Source organism: Thermobia domestica, chromosome 2 (genome assembly GCF_964235325.1).
Source record: "Thermobia domestica chromosome 2, izTheDome1.hap1.1, whole genome shotgun sequence".
NCBI classification, from domain to species: domain Eukaryota; kingdom Metazoa; phylum Arthropoda; class Insecta; order Zygentoma; family Lepismatidae; genus Thermobia; species Thermobia domestica.
Window position 1 is genome coordinate 64,994,088 of NC_137455.1, and position 20,362 is coordinate 65,014,449.

Sequence of the window (20,362 nt, forward strand, 5' to 3'; positions counted from 1 at the left end):
TGGTTTAATCCCCCGTCAAGTAAGTTTGTGGGGGACAACATTGTGTTCGTGGCTTTCTCGGGGCACTCCCATTTCTTCCCACATTCTCATTCCACAAATTTTCATTATAATTCACTCACCTTAATCATCCTTGTCCCTTAGCCTAAAGGGTATAATCGTGAGATGTTAAACTAAAAGATTTCATTTATGGTTGATGACTTGAGCGGTTTCATCTTCAGAGTAGAATTCAAGAAGTGCGGACCCTGAGTTGATGTGAAAGTATTTGTAATTCGAATTTTGCAATCAAAAGATCATTCATATTTAGTCACGTAACCAGAGCCGTAGCTAGAGAATTCGGCGCCCAGGGATTCGGTGTTCTACATTCATCTCACAAGCTTTCTTTCTTTCTTACAAAAGAAAATCAGCTTTTGTCATGATTAGCTGAAGTTTTATCAAGGAGCTTGAGCAAACTATTGCAACAGCCAAAAGCGATCATTATGTATTCTTTTACAAATAAGAGCTTTTTGAATAGGCTCATTTTGGACTTTTTGTTAAACGTGACATGGAAATTATAACTATTTACAACGTTTCATACTATCGATAAGAAATGAAATTTTAATACATTAGAAAATATGTGTTTTTAAAATGTTCGAAATGGGTGACAGCATTAATTTCCAGTAATTTCAATTGTAAACTATTGACATTTTATTTTGTATGTGATCACACAAATAGCGTTTTAATTTCGAATCTTACAAGGTAAAAAATATTTTGTGAAATGTAACGGAAATTCAGAAACAGCCTTCTTTACGAATTTCTCAATATTGATCGATTGAGCTGAAGAATGTGTTTAATGATTGTACAGTATTTAAGATCCAAAACATAGTTTGACTAAATAGTCTTCAACAAAAATATCCTTAATACGTTCAGCTCACCATTTCCGTCTGAAACACAATTTGTTCCACCGTACTCAAGAACATCCAGGGTTAAGACTAAATATATTTATTTGTATACCTAAATCTTTGGTCAACCAGTGGTTCGAATAAATACATGGACATACGACAGTTTCACATTATTGGTTTACCAAAACTTAAAAAACTGTTCTGAACAAAAATTGTGCCGAACATGAAAGCTTTTTTTGGCATTCAAAATTAAAACATGCGTGGACTGTCAAAAACTGACACGTCTTTCAGAAAAGCCACAAGTTGAATTGTTACACCATCCTGTTGATTTCATTGGCGATAAGTCGCAATTTTACGGTTTAGGAGTATTTCCAACAGAAAACGAAGAAACAAAATACATTTTGATCGCTATAGAGACCGCTCGTGATACATAGTAACAAACGTCGTCGACGCAATAGAGAAGTTTCTCGTTGAAGATATTATATTACGTTGTGGCATATTTCGTTGTATCTAATTAGACCAGCATCCAGTCCATAAAGCAAAATTTGACAAAAACCTAAGATTTTGAATTAAATTCTGCCCAAGCTTCAACCACTCTTGACACTGGAATTGTCGGATCATCAATCGGATTGAGCGATTTTCTTCTTTCATTCGGGACATTATTTTGTCAACAGGGAACGTCAAATAACATTTTGTAGGTACGTGTCTTCTGCTTTATTTATTTATTTATTTATTTATTTATTTATTTATTTTTACTGAGTTTTATGTAGAAAGTAAAAATTAAGTCAGGTTGTGAGGCAACTTTATGCTGAAAACAAGAACTGCTAAAAATACGTGGGAGGAACACATAAATAATATGACAGAATCAGGAATTATGCAGGGAACTAAATTACCTTTCAATATAGTTTATTTAACCCAATATTTAGGGAAAATCACAAAAAATCCAGATCGGTTCTTTATGTTATTCGATCACTTAGCGATTCTTCAAGCTTGGATTCCGGAAAAAAAATACCTATGTACCTTCCAACGCGTCATCCTTGATCTAGTCTTCCACTTAAAAAATTCAAAAATCCCGCGTATCATCAGTCTCTACCGATCCATTAAAAGAACGTTACAAATGCTCTATTTTAGAACGAATTTCCGAAGTCAAGATTACGTTTTGTTAATACTTCATGATAATTCGTGTTTCTAAGCACTCCAAACCTTTTTGAAAGAATAAAACAATACAAGCGTTCAAGCCTTTCTATAAAAGTGAACAGTCGTCTTTTAATACTTTTGTCACGGTTTCCTTTGTGAAACCTCTTTCTGACTTATTTGTGTGACTTTTGGGACTGTCGTCGATTTTTAAGAAAAAGTATGCTTCTGAAATCAACAGGGTTATCTGCAGTGTATGTCCCGTATAAAACCAACTTGGTGGGATTTGGAATCTAACCAGGGACCCTACGCGTCAGAGGTGACTGCTCTGCCACCGAGCTACCGAGGCTTCTCTTTAAACACTTGTTACAAAATTTTTCCATTTACATTATTCCATAATAACAATAGCTTTAGACTTTTCAATTTAACCATTTTCTTTATTTATTTTAGAATTATTTGCAGTTTAAAACCTCATATCGGTATTGAGACATTTTGACGTCTCTTGTACCTGAAATCCACATTTTTATACTCCGCATATATCCAAATATATGAAAATTATCAATTATATAATCTATTATTTGGGGCCGCGGTGGCTCAGTGGTGCATGGGGTCTTTGGTTCGATCCCAGTTCGCGCCAAGTGAATTTTGTGGTGGACAAACACCATGTGTGGGGTTTTCTTGGGGTTCTGTCGTTTCCTCCCACTTTCTTCATTCTACCATTTCATTCATTTCTCATCACCAATGTCTACTTTAGCCCAGCCGACATAAACATGGGACGTGAAACTCAATTTCATTTCATTTTTAAATCTATTATTAGAAAGAGCAGACACGGTGCAAAATATCACATCAATATCCAGAACCTAATAAAATTATGAGTTTAAGGTTTTTACTTCCTGATGAAAACCTCTGAATGAGTAAAATTATAGGAACTCTCTTTTAATAATAATTTCCGAAAGGAACATTTTTAGTGTAACAATTTTTACATTTTCATATATATATATATTTGAAACTCCTAACAAAATTTCGTTAGAAACTTATTTTCGCGAGGTTGCACTACTACATATAATGTACAGAAAACTAATTTCGATAAACATTCCTTAGCAATTAAATTAAACCAGTATATCGATATAAATTTATTCTGTCAAATCTCAGAATATACACTAAATACATTAAATTGAATTAATAATTTACTTTTATGTATAATCTTCCTATTAGCTTTGCACGATTCCTGATTCAAAAAGTAAACTCAAAAATTGGCTATTTTTAAAGTTAATACTAATTTTTATATGAGAGCTTAGACATGTCATTTAATAATAACTGGTGCAGTAAATCTATTTCCAATCGTTTGATTTGAACATAATAAATAATAACTCAGACAGACCCAAATACAAATTTAGCTAACGATTTTAAAAACAACGACAAAACAGCAGACTACAAAACCTCCTGCCCTTGCTTTTGCCTTTCCCAGTGTTGATACACTCTAGTGTTGCGATTAAACAGAAGCTGAACCTAGATCGTGAAAGATTTATATGAATTACTGTATCGATAAAACCTTCTTAAGGTAGTTATTAATTTAGGTTTTAATTTCCTTCTATTTTTTAATAATTTTCCTTGAAATATGATTGAATATCTAAAAGGAAGAATGAAAAGTATACTGGATTTAAAATGGTATTATTTCGCTAAGTAAGGCATCACTGCTACTGAGACACTGCCCGATGTCTCTTTGCTAGGTTGTTTCAGCGAGTGAGAAGCCTACAGCCACATGCACGCGCCGCTTTCTCAAGTGTATTTGTTTCAGCCGCGTTGAGACATATTTCTTGTTGTCTCCTGGTTGTCTCTCTGCAACCTGTTTGACGGAGATAGAACTTTTCTTCCCGAGTTCTGAAAAGTAAAATTATTTAGAAGGACTCTACTACTATTCTTATTAACCAAGCTATTGCTGGCCCTAGTATTTCTAAATTTTTCTTCAACATGAAATGAATATTAGTCCTTAATAAGGAAATTCTAAAGCTATGTTCTTTTAATTTGAAAGGGTAGACAGTGTCTCAATGTCTCATAGCACTCTACGCTACTGGTTATCTGCATTTGTTTATGCTCACGATGTGACAAGATGATATTGAATGAACCCACCCCCTTCTAAAGCAGCAATTCTAAGATTGTTGGTGGTTTACGGAGCAGATTGCGAAGAATAAAAATTCAAATGAAGCAGAGATAATATATCGATGTTGTCAAATTTCATCTTTCTTATTTTCAAGTAACATTTCAACGAGGAAGGAATTGAAGGAATTATTATTATTATTATTATTATTATTATTTGTTGCATTGCGCTTTTATAAGCTGCGGTATCTTCAGTCAAAGAAAGTTAATTAAAAGATCAACCCTTTTCAAGAACTTTATCCAGAAAGATTTAGTAGGTATAGTTACCTTTGCTTAGTTATTGCAAATTAGTACTTATACTATTCAGTCTTTAGTGGAGAGTATAGTGGAGTATTAAAAAAAAGCCCTGTGATTGGTTAAACGGTCAGTGATTGGTGGTTATGCCCATTCAGTCTTTTTCTCAGGATCACAATATCTACAACGTATCACGGTTTCAAGCAATTTTACCGAAATTCTATTTCTATAAGGATTGTGCGGGGTCCTTTACTTTACACTAGAATAGGAGAGCTGTGAGAAGATAACTTCAAAACGGTTGATGTATGATTCCATGAGTTTCTTTTTTAACAGCATAAAAATTGATTATTATGGCGAAAATGAAAGAATGTTAGTTAATGTTATTTTATGTCTTCTGCATTGTCTACAATTGTTGTCCAACGTTTTATGATTTTTTCGATTCGCATGGGGCATTAAAGAACTCATGATGCCGATTCTGAACAGAAGTTTCGTTTAGAAATACTGTTCTCCTTTCGTTGTTCAAGGGATTAGAAAATATGATAGACTGACGGAGTCAAGTCGGAGAAGCACTTCTGACGATTGAAGATGTTGACCTGACTGATGGCGAATGAAGAAAGAAGCATTCGTAGCAAAGAAGCACCACACTCATTTCTGTTATTTTATGTCAAAATATAGGTAAAACACGCGCCCTATTTATAAACTTTTTCCGTAGATTGTAGTTGACGTATGACAATTGAATAGTACCATTCATTATGTTATTTAGTTCTTTAGATAACTAACACAGATTATCGTGGATTAAAATGTACTGACTGCCTTCGTCCAAGTCACATGTTCAGATGAGGGTGATGCATCCTTTATTGAAAAACTTCTCCCTCTAAACAAAAGTATGATCTTACCTATACGCCACAAATACTGTACCTTTGTTGCATTAACTCTGTTAGTAAACTCATTGGAAGGAGCAAGAATACGGTTTACAAAACATTAAAAAAAAAAAAAAAAATCCTTGGAGATATTCAGGTTGAGAGAAAATGCAATGAAATGATGCACCAGTCTAATCAGTTATATAGTCAAGGGGGATATCAATTCAAGGAAAATATTTATTATTGTATCACCAGTAAGTTTATTTAGCAATAAATGATACAATGTTTTTTTACATGCTTAGTCTGTATACATTATTAAATAACAAAACAAGATAATTCATACTAAATGTTCTTACATTATTACCTAAGTAAATACACAATAAGCAAATTAAGCATTTTAAAATATTTGATAATTAGAAATTAATAATAGAAATATATTTTTAAAATGTAAAAGAAAAATTAATAAAAACTATATCAATTATTGTAGCATAATGTTCAATATTCTATTCTGTTACGCTGAATAAACACTTCTCAAAAATTTTATTCATCGCTTTTGTTACAAGAACATTGTGCCATTGTGGAAATATAATTGGAAGAGTGTTGTTACTATGATAATTCACATTACTGTACTCTAACGAATAATTATACTAGTATAGATTGTTTAGTTGCTACCTCAATTTCATAGTTACGTTAATTATTTTCCTTATGTAATAAAAAAAAAAACAATTGTATCAATAATACTCATAATCTGTTGTGCAAAACACTAAGTAATTAATATAGCAACCGAATTAGGATTTCATCATGATATTAAAATTCATTGCAAGAAATGTGTAATACAAACTGCAATTTTATTCGCAGGTTCAAAGTTAGAAAAGGAACGAAAAGTAAGTACATTACAGATAAATATTCGTTCTTATTGGATATTGACCTCTTCTTAACAAATAACAGCGAAATCCTAGACTCTATAACCATATGTTGTGCTTTAACAATTATGGTGAATATTGTCGTTTTATATCACAACACAAGTTTAAACCTTAACTTATTCGATGTGATTTGAGAAGAGAGAGAGGCAGTGTTGTAATTTATAACAATGCTTCCAAATATATAGCCTATATACTTACCATCGTCATGTATACAAAGTTAGTTTCAAGCCGTCATGGGAAAAAGATCTTTGAGGAACAACAATAATAAAAAGGTAAATTTTATTGATATTTTGTATTTTTTTCTCGATATTTTAAATTTACTTAATGTCATTTTATGCCTACCCTTAACACCTCTTATCTCTAGAACAAGGTTTAAACGTGAAGACTGCAGACGAACGAGACTTACATTATAAAAATAAAACTCATTTCTAAAACATTCCCTTTGTTAACCTTGTCTATTAGTTTCTGATTGTTATATACATCAGCACGAAATTATAAAGGTTTCCGTTCTATTAATTCTGTCTGTGTAAAAAACTTAACTTCCGTGTTTTAAATCTGTTCCGTGTACAATAACCTTATTCATAATGACTTTGTAGTCGAAATTTTAACGCAAGTTTAACTTGTAAGTTACAATCATTAAAAGCAGAAGTATTAATTTGATGTATAATTTCATACAAAGTCACTTTTATCAAAAAAAAAAAAAGATTTGATGATGTCAACTCATTGTAAATTTTCTTATTGCATCATAATACAATATAATCAATATTCGGGGGTTCGTTCAACATAGAATTCTTCTGTCAAGACGAAGGTAACATTCGGCCATGATATTCTTTTGAGGGAAAAGGGAAACGAAAGCGAAAGGACAGGAAAACCGTGTGAACTCACAATAAATCAGAATGCAATGCAAGTTGAAATCATGAACTGAAACTCAGAATTTTTCTCCTTTAGGAAAAACCAAAAATAATAAATTATGTCAAACTACTCAAATGACACATATTTTAACTTTGAAAGAAGAAGTTTTTTCTCACCAAATGTATGCAATATTAATATTTATCAAATGAATGCTATATAACTTTACCAATAAAAGTTTACTGTAGTGAAAAAGTTTACTATTTTCACCTTAATGCGTGTATATATGTAGGAAATTACAATAAATAACCGAAATGTATTATTACCGAGGAATATGTTTCTGACAACTATAATTTACGGTCATGTAATAATTAGAAGAGGCACCGAAATTGTATTACGATAGAATTTATTTTTGTGAACAAGTATATTTGGACATAGACATTTGAGGAAAAATAAGACATTACATAATCAACAAGTTCATAAATAAAATTTTTAAAAAACAGAGCAGTCAAGGTTTAATTGTATATTTTTCACCGAAACGTATATAAAAATTTACAACAAAATTATCACTCAACTCCAGCATTTGGCATCTTTGTCTTCTAAGCAGTTTTCAAAACATGGCGCAATAGTTGCAAACATGGCAAACCGCAATAACAACAATTGAGGTTTGTAAACAGGAATTTGCATAGAATTTCGTTCTTCACATTCTCTATGAATCTACAGGACACTGAAGAATTAGTACTTCACAATCAACAGGATTTGTTATAGTAAATAAGATGGAATAAATTATTATAAATGGAAGGGAATACATTAAACTCTTGTAGGATGATGTCAACTTCTAAGTTAAAAGATATTTAGATCCAAAGGCGATAACAGGTTAATGAAACAGTAACAGTTAGATTAATGTACTATCAACGCATTTGATGAATAAAGGGTTTTCTTTCTTTGAAAGTAACAGTTAAATAAATTACGAAATTTATGAAATATGTGAAATGGTAACAAAATGAATCTTAGTATCTGGAAATATGTACCCATATACTAAGCAAAAGCGGAAAAAAGTATTGATATAAAATTGACAGGTTGCTTACAATTGACTGTTGCCCAAATGTTTACAAAAAATTGACTGTTTCGCAATAATGATGCGCTTATATTAGCGCAAGCTAACTACAATTACTAACCATAACCAATATTCGATAACGCAAACTACCTTACACATATAACAGGATTTAAAAAAAATACATAGATCAATATCTGCCGATTTAAATCCATGCTCTTCAATATACTTAGCAACGGATAATGATAAGCAATTTATACAATTTTATTCCATAATTATAATGTTTTCATTAAATCTCGAAAGATATATCAAACTTCGAAATTTTCATTCAACTGCAGTTTGTAAACGATTCAAATACCTCTTAGTTTTTATATGATTATATATTTTGGTATTTCTACGTAATGTACACGAATATATTTTTGAAGGGTGTAATTATGTAGACATATATTGATCAGGTTGTAGGATTCACGTCACCTTAGAAGTATTTCCAATATAATTCCTTTATATATCTTTTTGCTTTAATTTAAGGTTATAAACTAGTGGTAACTAATTGATGATTTTTTAAATGTACACTAAGTTTTGATAACATTTGTTAGATTTGTTCCTTAATCTACTGGTTTGATTAATTATTGGAAGCTTGGAGTGTCGTTCTTAACGCTACTGTAGTAACATTACATTGACTGAAACTCATCTATAAAGAAAATAAGTTTATATATAATGGTAACTTATGAACTTGCCCTACACCCTATTCACTTATTACGAACAATTTTTGTAAAATAAATGTTCCTAACTTTCTGTATTATAAATAATTAGTTTGGTATTTCTTTGTGTTAATGCTACATACTTTATTCAAAACATGTATTTTCACACTCTTGGTTACCAAATCCAAATAGCGAACACATCGCTTGGCACCCTATTATATAAAGTTAACTTCTACCTAGATAACTTTTAATTGGACAATACATTTATGCTATTGTTAGTAGGATTTTTTTCTGGGTTAGTAAATAATTGAAATTAATGTGGAAAAAATTAAAATATTCAATGCACATAATATGAACTAAATCTAAGAATAAGAAAAATACAAGTACAACCATATTAAGTTTTAAATATTGTCAGCAATACTGTTAAAGGCATTAAAAACACTTGCTTAACATACTTATATGTATATACACACACGAGCGCATACATATAATACCAACAACATAGAAAAACTTAAAAATTTGCCTCCCACATCTTTAGTATGAGCAGATGCAGGAAACCTTCACCCTCGAGGCGAAGGTCTCATTCCGGTCAATACAACAAAATCCTCTTCTCCACGGGCTTACGGCAGATTGGGCACTCTGACATTCGATCCCCACACATTTGACATGTGCCATGGCCACACAAGAATATCATATTCTTTAATCTATCCAAACATACGGGACACATAGTCTGTAAAAATAAAATAAATAAATAAATAGCATTCACAATACATTCGAGTAAACCAACCTGAAGTCTTATCTAAAACATTTTTAGTCACGAGTAACTGATTCCTGATTTTGAAAACGTACTCTAAAGAACTATCTGATCTCTGAACTACGATATATAACAATTTCATTCCATTTGTTTATTATCCATATACCCAGAGAGCTAATGTTCATTATCCATATACCGAGAAAGCCAATGTTCACAGTTTACACCAACAAAAAATGTTACTGACTGTGTTTTTTCTCTAAAATTTTTAGTTGCAACATCAATAAAATTAAGTATAAGACTAAACTGAAGTGAAAAATAAACTTGAGTTTTGTACCCCCAAAACAAATTTTCTTAGTGTATGTATGCAGCTATAACGTTCATGAAATTAATTAAAATGTAAGTTTGGGCATTATTATTAATAGTCCAAGGTGTACGCTCCGTAAGGAAATGAATTGTCATGTTTTTTATTTCGTCCTGTATTTCTGAAAAATTATTTTAATTTATTTTCGTATTAATATCGTGGTATTACTATTATGTCGAGATAAGATAAATATCTAATTTGGACGCTGATTATAAATGAGTGAGATTTTGGTGCTATACTTTTATGTTAGGAAGTAACCGGCATATGCTTTTATTATTTATTATTTATACAATCCAAACTGGATATGGTAAAAAAGTTAATCTTAATATGCTTCAAGAAGAAAATGCTATACAACATATGACAGTAGATCACTAGATCTTCCATCTATCGATATCTTCCATCCAACAGAAGCTCACTATCCATATTGAATTGAACTGAATTTTTAATATGGTTTAATGTGAATCAATTAGTTAAAGTAGATAGTTTTCATACATCTTTCGTATTCGAATGGCAGGTTGACGAAAAGTTAAATTTCTTGAATATAGGGAACACTCAAGGTGAAGGTGAGGTATATGACTATGTAAGAACAAACTTCTACGGGCCCGAGGACATTAAAAATGAAATGAAAGTTGATAGGTTGTTAGGAAATGTAAATAGCAGTACGGTATTACTGAATGATTGTTTGGAAAATATACTGAAAACAAATGTGCCGGAAAAGCCTATTGTACAAAAGAGGGAATACAAAGCTCCTTATATTACTAAAATTAAAAACTAATTAATTTTAAAAAATGTAAAAATTTGAGAAAACTGGTAATTTAGTCATTTACGAAAAAAAAAAAACTCTGCTTTAAGAAAAAATGTTAAAAGAATGTACATTAAACTTAAGAAATGATATTTTGAGAAGTTTGAAAATAGTATTTATACCAACAAAATGTACTTTTGGAATAATTTGAGAAGTCCCAGGACAAAAATGTACCAAATAGAATTTTGTTGAAGGTACCACTATTGCAGAAGTAAGACAAATTGCTGAAATTTTTAAGGATGTATTTCATAATAATTTTAATATAAAAGTTCATAATGCACTAGATTGTGCTGTAATTAGTAATCTAACAGCAACAATATAACACTTCCAGTAATATGTGAAAATGACGTTGCTGAAGTAATAGGGAAACTTAGGCCATTAGCATCTTCAGGATCTGAGAGCTTTCCTAATTATATCACTAAACCATGCTCGAAAGAAATAGCTTCAGTTTTATCAAATAAATACAATAGTTCATTAAGAACTGGATTACTCCCATCTAAATGGAAACATGTACGTACATGTGGTACTGGTTTACAAGAAAAATGACAAGTTAAATCCAAACAACTACAGGTAGCATAAACTTATTGAACATATAATCTAAAATTTTTTGAAACTATCATTCACTAACAGTTGCTTTTTTAATGTAAAAAATATATTACAAGAATCACAGCATGCCTTTTACGAAGGGAAATCAATTGTAACCAACCTCTGTGAAATAATAGATTTTGCCTACTATGCAATGAAAAGTAGATCACAAACTGATTTTATATATATTGACATGAGTAAAGCTTTTGATTCAGTTGATCATAGATTACTCTTTAAAAAAAAAAAAGAAAAAAGAAAAAAAAACTGTCAAACGTAGGTGTAACTCCCTTGTATCTAATTTTTTTTTAAAGCTATTTGACTGTTAGAACATACCAAATTAGAATTGTAAATGTCCTGTCAGATTCATCCACTATCAGTAACGGAGTTCTTTAAGGTTCTCCTCTGTGTCCATTACTTTTCTCAATTTTTATTTATGACTTACCAAGAGTTTCAAATCATTCCAATATTTTACTTTATGCTGATGACATTAAGTTTTTATAGTAGTAAAGAATATTGAGGACAACGTTAGGCTACAAGAAGACCTAAGTAGAATTATTATATGGTGCAAAGAAAACGGTATGAATATCAATTGTTTAAAAACTAAATGTATGACCTACAGTAACAAATCACAATACTACGTGAACCAATACGAAATACAAGGTAACAGGAAGTTGACACAATGAAGGATTTAGATGTATCATTTAGGTTATTATGCTTTAGAGATCATATACAGAACAAATATAATGAAGCAAATAAATAAATATAAAAATAAATGGTTATATGTTTAATCAGGGGCCTGCTTTTTGTGAATGACATACTTATGTACTGTTATATAAATTACTGGTAAGATCAAAACTAGAATACGCATCGGCGATTTGGAACAACCTAATAAATACTCTCGGTGAACAAACTTGAATTGGTCTAAAAGAGTTTTCTTAGAACACGTTGTTTTAAGATAGGACTAGTTTATTTTAGAATTTTAAATATAACTTAGTAGTTGTTTTTATCTTTACCTTTAATTTTTGATATCTCAATGTTTTAGGAACTGACATAAACTACAATGTCAAAGTTTATCTTATTATCAATTCATGCTAAAAAGTTAACCATTATTTACCTCTTTTACCATATTATAGTGTTAAAATAATGTAGAATATGACAAAGTGCTATATTTTTGCTGCATTTCGTTGTTCTCAGCACGTAAAATAAAGTTTATTATTATTATCGGTTTTGGATTTGGAAAGGAGTAAACTTTAACGAAAATCTGAATCTGCTAAATTTAATCACATAATCTAAAAAAACCTGATACGGTGAAATTTTATTCAGTCTGTTATTACGATTATTACTTTCGCGGATTACATTGTTGAAGTTAAATGTTCATTCCGAATATTTTAAATGGAAATTAATTGCTTTTCTTTCTTGCACGCTGTACATATAATCATGACAGCTTAAGGTCTTACTAGACCTTTTAAAGCACCAATTAGTTGGAAAATTCTACACATTCGTTTCAGTTACATGTATATTTAGTTTCGAAGTAATCTTATTTCTACATTTTACCAATCAATGAAAAAATCGAAACACCCTTACTTTTGAACTAGAATCATACAAAATGAGAAAAAATCTAACAGAATGAAAAAATATCTACAATTTTAATACCCGATTAAATAGCTGTTCCTTAAACGAAAAGAAAAAAAAGTAACTTGATGAGGATTCGAACACGGATCAGTTGATTGATAGGTAAGAACGTTTTCCACTATGCCATGTATTCACGTGTTGCATTCTTGCTATAAACTTTAAACGTGCAAGTGATCTGTGTAGAACTTGGCAATAATAGTTTCTTTGTTTTCCCTGCTTGTTACACTGTTTGTGTTATGTATTGTGTAAACTCCATTTGCAAACATAATACATTTTATTATTTTACTAGAATCCACAGCTTTTAAAATGTTTGTAAGGTCAATTACATTATTAAGCGAACCTATTTTCTCATATCTTCCATTGCTTTAAGGGGCGAAAGATACTATCCCGCGAAAAAAAAAAAAAAAACTTTTTCTTTTGCAATAGATAATATAGCATTCTAACAGAATTTGGAGTACCGAATAAGCTAGTTAGACTAATTAAGGTGCATTTAAATGAATCCCAAAGTAAAATCCGAATAGGAATAACACCTGTCCACGAGCTTTCACGTCGAGAATGGCCTGAAACAGGTAGATGTGTCGTCGCCATTATTATTCAACTTTGTTCTGGAGTACGCTCTGGTTGTTTAGAAGTGAATGCCCAGAAAACTAAAGACATGGAGGTTCGCCGGAGCGTAATAATGCAAATTATGGATATGTCAAAATATCAAATAATACTTTGGATAAATGGATGCTTTGAAATATTTAGGATCAATATTAACAGACCAAAACCATATCCACGAAGGAATTAAATGGCGACTGAAAGAAGGGATTTCGTGTCATTATTCAGTTCAAAATCTTTTGTTGTCGCGAACTGTGTCGATAAATTTGAAGCTTAAATATATCAACGATAACCAAGCTTGTTGTGATGTGTGGTTACGAAACATGATTGCTTACTCTCAGGAAGAACATAGATCGAAGATATTTGAGAGTAAAATCCTGAGACGAATATCGGACCCAAGAGGAACGGGAATGGGGAATGGCGAAATCTTCATACCGAGAAATTGCATAATTTATACCGTTTACCAAACATTTTTAGGGTCATCAAGTCTAGGAGGCTCAGGTGTGTAGACCATGTAGCCAGAATGGAAAAAAAGTAGGAACGCTTTCAAATCAATTGGAAATCCAATCGGAAAACAACCATTAGGAAGGGCTGGCGCAGTTAAGAGGACAATATTAAGACAGATCTCGCAGAAATATGAATACAAAGTAGAAACTGGATCCAGTGTGCTAAGAATAGAAGTCGATGGAGAGGTTTTGTAAACGTGGCATTGATCCTCCGGGTTCCACACACCATAGGGTTAGGCTTATAGTAAAAATTACAAACCTGTTCTTTAATGTCCTGTAACTGCTGTTGTAGCTTCTGAATGTCAGAGTTGGAGGTATCTCGACTTCCATTATTCATAAGAGCGCCAGTAAGAGGAACAGGTTCTGGAGGAGCAGCTGGAAATAAACAGAAACTAGTTACTAGTAATACAACTCATTTATTCGTTTCATACAAGTACTTTAATAAACCATGATTTTAACAGAAAATACAATAGGAAGGTAGAAAAGTATTCATTATATCGTACACCCGGTGGAAGAGTGTTACAACTCAAAAAATGGCAATTTTGAGTTATCATTACTCAGAAGGCAATATATATAGCGAGAGAGAGAGAGAGAGAGAGAGAAGCGAGCTCTACCTGATGGTATTTTCGCAGAAACGTAACGAAACAAATTAATCCCTAGATGGCAGAAATACCAGTATTCCAGGGAGCGATTTTGATAGAATAACAAACTTTAAAAATAATTTTCCCACAAATGTGTATTTTTAACTTGTAACAGTCTTTCACCGGGTGTGCGATATATATAGTATTTTATTTAATGAAACCTTGTTCTGTATGACAAACTTTTAAGTACATGAGATCATTGTTTCCTATTATATTCATAATAAATACATAGTTTCTGCACAATTAAAATAGCGTGTAGTTTGTAAACGAGGAGCAGCCAAAAATTCCCGGAATGTTGTTTTAGTTTTGGCATTTGTGATAGAGTACAATGCTTGGGTTGCCTAATTATGAAACTGACAAGTATGAACAGGTCATAACAGAAAGTGTACGAGTAATGTAGCTGAACGGAGGTGTGTAGTGATCAGTCGGCTCAATTTCACAGATCGAGCAACGAGCAAACATCACGGTAATGTGCAATTTGAAGAAGAAGAAGAAGAAGAAGGAAAAAAAGAACTTATTCAGAGATATGTTTCATAGCCTTAAAAACAGTTTGAACACCATCGGATGTTTGGCTCTTTCCAAAGCTAAAAATGGACCTTTTCCGTTTCGCCAACATAGAAGAAGTAAAAATTAACACGACGGTTGAACTTCGGAAGGCGCCAAAAGAGGCCTTTCGTTGGGGTTTCCACCAATCGCAGGAGCGGTGGAGCAAGTGTATGTGTACTTCCGAAGGTGCCAAATTTGAAGGCGAGTAAGTAAATATGCACTTAGGCCTATATTGTGGTAATAAAGAGCTACAAAAGAATTCCGGGGATTTTTCGACTACTCCTCGTATATATTAGTAACCAACAATAAAAACAACCAACGATAATATGACATACCAGCACCAATTCAAATTCTTTAGATTTAATGGAAAAAAATTGTTCAAAAATGAGACATACCAATCGGTATCTCATTTAGCTGAACAAGATGATGCGTAGTTCTCGAGAAAACGAACTTTTCTGTAAATCTAAAAATTGATGCTGTACGATAACCACACTACCCACTAATATGAAATTGATACTGGAGTATACCCTCATCAAAGTGTCCACTGTAACACTAGCAATACGACAGTACTCGTAATGGTTAATGAGACATAGACCAAAATTATAATTAACTCCTAAAAACTTTGATTTCTGTTTAACTGTTACATTGCTCAGCGATGACATATTTCAGTCAACAGATCACATGGAGCTGACCAAAATGAAATATTTGAGAGTAAATTCCCGTGTGCACTTTTTTCTGAAGAACTAATTTAATCTCGCTGTCAATAATAACTGATAGTTTGTTCTGTTGAAACAACCTGTTTATTTATTTAGTACTAGCAAAATGCCCGTTCTTCGCACGGGAATTAAACGTTTATTTTTGACATAAAGGGTACCAAAGCTGTCACTAATCAACTTAGGGATCCCAAAAATTATGAATTGACACTAATATCGGTCATTTTCAATTTTTACATGTTACCTCCCTTAGAAGTACTAATGGGGGCTGAATTTTGGATTTAAACGGCATAGGAAGTGTCACCGTTTGTCTCAGCGACCCTGAAAGCTATGGATTCGGCACTAATATCAATCATTTTCGATCATTTTTAAATATTTTTACTCTCCCCCCTCCCGTAAGTAGCGGCGTCAAAGTGAAATGATAAAAAACATCCCAGGCCTTAACCTCATCTATGCTGAAAATTTTATCGAAATCAGTCGGGTGGTTCAAGAGTTATTAAGTCATAAACATAGTCACTATTATTCTTATATATAGAGATAGATCTGTATGTAAGAAAATATATTGTTAAGTACCAGGTTGTAGTTATCGTTGGTCTTTTGTTAACACTAATATATAAACAGTCCTAACAGTTACACATATACTCCAAGCAGTGACGCATATTCTATTTATAAACAGTTGAGAGTGACTTAAAATGGCCGAAGGATACGGAATATTTATTTGTGCTCGGTACTTACTTTATTTTATTTTTTATTTGTTACAAGTTAATACAATGTTTTGCTAAATATATATATATATATATATATATATATATATATATATATATATATATATATATATATAAAATATTACAACTATAAGTAATTATAAAACTAGGAGTGAAGCAAGGGATTATTCAACGAAGAATCTATGACAGAATTTTCCAAAAGATTCAAATGTTTAATACATTTACTAATTATAGAAGAAAATCACTAATACAAGTTATGCTATACTGCAATTAATAACAGCAACAACGTTATTAACATTAAATAACATTATGTACATTCATGTCCAAAATGATTGTCGCATATCTATAACTGTCTTGTTGTAGCAATATAATTTGATAATGATTTTCCAGGGTACTTTTAATACTGTTACTATGTGTGTAATCGGGAAATGTATATTTATTGTGAATTCCATAGGAAAAGAATTATAAATACGAAAATTAGAATGAGTAAACAAAATGTTGCTAAATGTACAAGAAAAGTTTCTTTTCGTTATATTGTTCTTATTTACTGCTCTTTTGACATGAAATTTACCACATACATGACTTTGCCGATTATACACATACTAACATTATAAGAAATACCGGGCGAAATCGTTATAAAATTATATTTCTGCAACAACATATTTATAAACATGTGACAAAAATGTTGGACATGACTGTACGTTATCTAGTACTTTTGAAAACTAATATGTAATAATATAAATATAAAATAAATAGATTTGTACTGACATGACTCCAATAATACAGCAAATGGTATTTTACGATTGAATCTGGATTATTCTATTGCTTGCAATGTTTTTCTGTGTTTTATATTTTAAAAATTATTTAGTGTTTCATTCTGCAGTTTTACTCAGTGTTTTGTACAGCAATTGAATATACAGCCTCGATGACAAAAAGTATTCCATTCTGCAGTTTTATCCTTATGGAACACAAAGATCATGACGGACAGAATCTATCACATTAACGTTGAGCTCTCAACTACAAATGGGGCTTAAGTCCGATGCAGTTAGACGGTGCACAGACAATCATGCAACATAAACAGTATTTGTTTCCCACCACACTATCTCGCCTCCATGAAGTTGGATTACAGGATCACGACACCGATGTGTCTTCCGGTTTGATGCCTTACCACTGTCCACACATATAGTTTGCTAATTGTTATTACAGTAGAACACATTTTGGACAAGGCGTTCAATTAAGTTCTTACCTATTTAACGTCATGAATGTTGTTAAGTTCAAATCTAGTAATTATTTCCATTGCATTTTCGTATAAAAAGTTAAAAAAAAAAAAAAAAAAGTAAAGAGACTACGTAATTTCAAGTAACCAGTTAATTTTATCATTAGAATACAAACGTGTTGAATCAAAATGAACCACGAAATTAAACAAAATAATAGGATCATTAGTTCTTGCCTATCGCAGTTAGTGATGTCAACCAGGTCGGCTAGGCTAAGCTCGGTCCAACTGAACCAACAGCTGGAGCCGGCTCTATTGGAATGAGCCATTGGCTCGGTTCGGCTCGGCTAAACTGAGCCGATGACTTGAGCTAGCTCGGTTGCCATGAGCCGCCGGCTCGGTGGTGACTGAGCCTTGAGTCAAGTCGTTGACAACACTAATCGCAGTTATCTACTTTAAAGTATACTTTGTTTGGATTTTGTAATAATAATTTTAAAATTAAGATCTATTTGCGAAAGAATTCTACCCTTTTTCACTTAACAAATACCAACATTCTAATATCCGAAAATGCTAGCAGAATTGGCGAGTAAAACTCCATTATGTTTGACATAACTATATATACGTTCAGTGTTGTTTAGAAAGATCTGTGCTCATATTCATATGAGTAATATTATATGTACAAAACAAAAAATAGCTTTCTGCATCTCATTTAAAGCTTCACTACAGGTCTCATAAATAGAACATTTTAGCTACAGCTGTAAATAAAAAGTCTTTGAAATAATCATAGGTGGCTTTTTTTAAACAACACTCAACATCTAACTACAAACTACAAACAAGAAAAGAAGAGCAAAATACTTACCAACTGAACAAACTTCCTCATCTTCCTTATTCAGGTGTATTTCACCTGTCATTCCTGTCAAGAAAGAAATGAAGAAAAAACTCAAGTCCACTGTAATTATATCATCTTAGATCTTTACGAAAAGGATAATTTCATATAAACATTACGTTTCTTCAACATTCATTCCTTAGTTCTAAATTTTAAAAAAGTTTAGCCAATTTTTAGTATTGTACACAAGCTACTTCGCTTGCCCACTTAATTAAATAGATTTTAATTCACGAATCCCTTTAATAGTTTTGTCACTTTCACTTATTTACAAACTAACGTTTGGGACTGTTTGAAAGGAAAATAAATGAAATCTTTAGATTATTATCTCGCTGTTATGCTCTATAAACTAAAGCAGGAGAATGATACAACGAGGTGTGTAATGATAAAAGTTACTGGAACGAAGATTTGAATGGAAAGGGAAGATTCCTGAGGAAACCAGAAGCTATCTTCCACAAACTGGTACTGAATAGTATCCACCCTACAACCTTTCGAAGTAGAGTTGAGAGTTCTAGCACTGTCATACTTCGTAAAACTTCTTGAAAGCGGTAGCATTATGTGGCTATTTAAAGATGATGCATATGGAACTTCAAAGAGGTCTGAAGCCTCCGAATTGTCACCAAGGAAGACATAATCTGTGCTGAGTGGATGGAAAGTCACTCCCCACTTTCAAAATGTTACATTGTGTTGTAACTAAAATAATAAATCGTTAATAAATAAATAAATAAATAAATAAAAGAAAGAAAATAGATGGCTAATTTAAAAAAAAACTGAAGTGTGTGTGAAGTAAATAAAATAAAACTTTACGTATTAATTTAGTAAGGAATTTATGATGTTCACTTTTTTTTAGACCATGAGTTGCTCAACTATACTACTGATTGATTTCCACACAGTCTACCGGGCTAGAGCAAACGTGTATCTAGCAATCAACAATAATTTGTGCACCCACTTGTTTCCGGAAAACATAATTCAAATTCAGCTCACGGAAATTTCCAGAACATCTTTCATGACAACTTAGACTACAACATCAAGGTCTGCACATATGTTATCTGTAAACCTCCATAGAGAAGGTTGTAAACACCAGACAATCAACATCAGATACTGATTTCCAACTTCAAACGGAATTGATGATCACCGAAAACTAAAGGGTATGAAATAGCCCTACTGAAAAAAACTAAAACTCAACATGGGAGATTTTGATAAAGATTGCGCAAAAAAATTAAATTAAACAGAAACACAAAATCGGATCTGAAATTTTGAATATCTATTCTCAGCCACACACACACACACACAAAAGAAAAAAAAAATGTCGAAGCATTCAATGAGAGAGAACTTCACTTATTATATGTAAACAATGGAATTACGTTACCGCTCTTTCGTTCTCTACACCATATTACACAAAGACATCTTAAACCTAATAACAGAATAGAAATACTTCAAAAGGTAAAAGTTATGTTTAACTGTATTAAAGGAGAAAAGATGGTTAAATATCTATTGATTTACTCGAACATACTAAGATATCTGTTACATGAATTTTACAATTCTGGCAATAAATAAAATAAAATAATAATAAAAAAACCAAGTTTTATAAAGTCATCGTTAGTAGAAATT

At 31.8% G+C, this 20,362-nt stretch overlaps 1 protein-coding gene across 1 annotated transcript in view; it reads right to left on the minus strand.

The window, feature by feature from the left end:
• Positions 1-5,495: 5,495 nt before the first annotated feature.
• The window catches only part of LOC145672518 (E3 ubiquitin-protein ligase MIB1-like), a 40,544-nt gene continuing 25,677 nt past the window's right edge, over positions 5,496-20,362 (minus strand). The window contains exons 6-8 of the mRNA XM_081741683.1: positions 18,728-18,781; positions 14,290-14,405; positions 5,496-9,520 (exon numbers count right to left, since the gene is read on the minus strand). Of these exons, the coding sequence (XP_081597809.1) occupies positions 9,380-9,520; positions 14,290-14,405; positions 18,728-18,781 (311 nt within the window). The 3' untranslated portion in view covers positions 5,496-9,379. The remainder of the gene's footprint in view (positions 9,521-14,289; positions 14,406-18,727; positions 18,782-20,362) is intronic.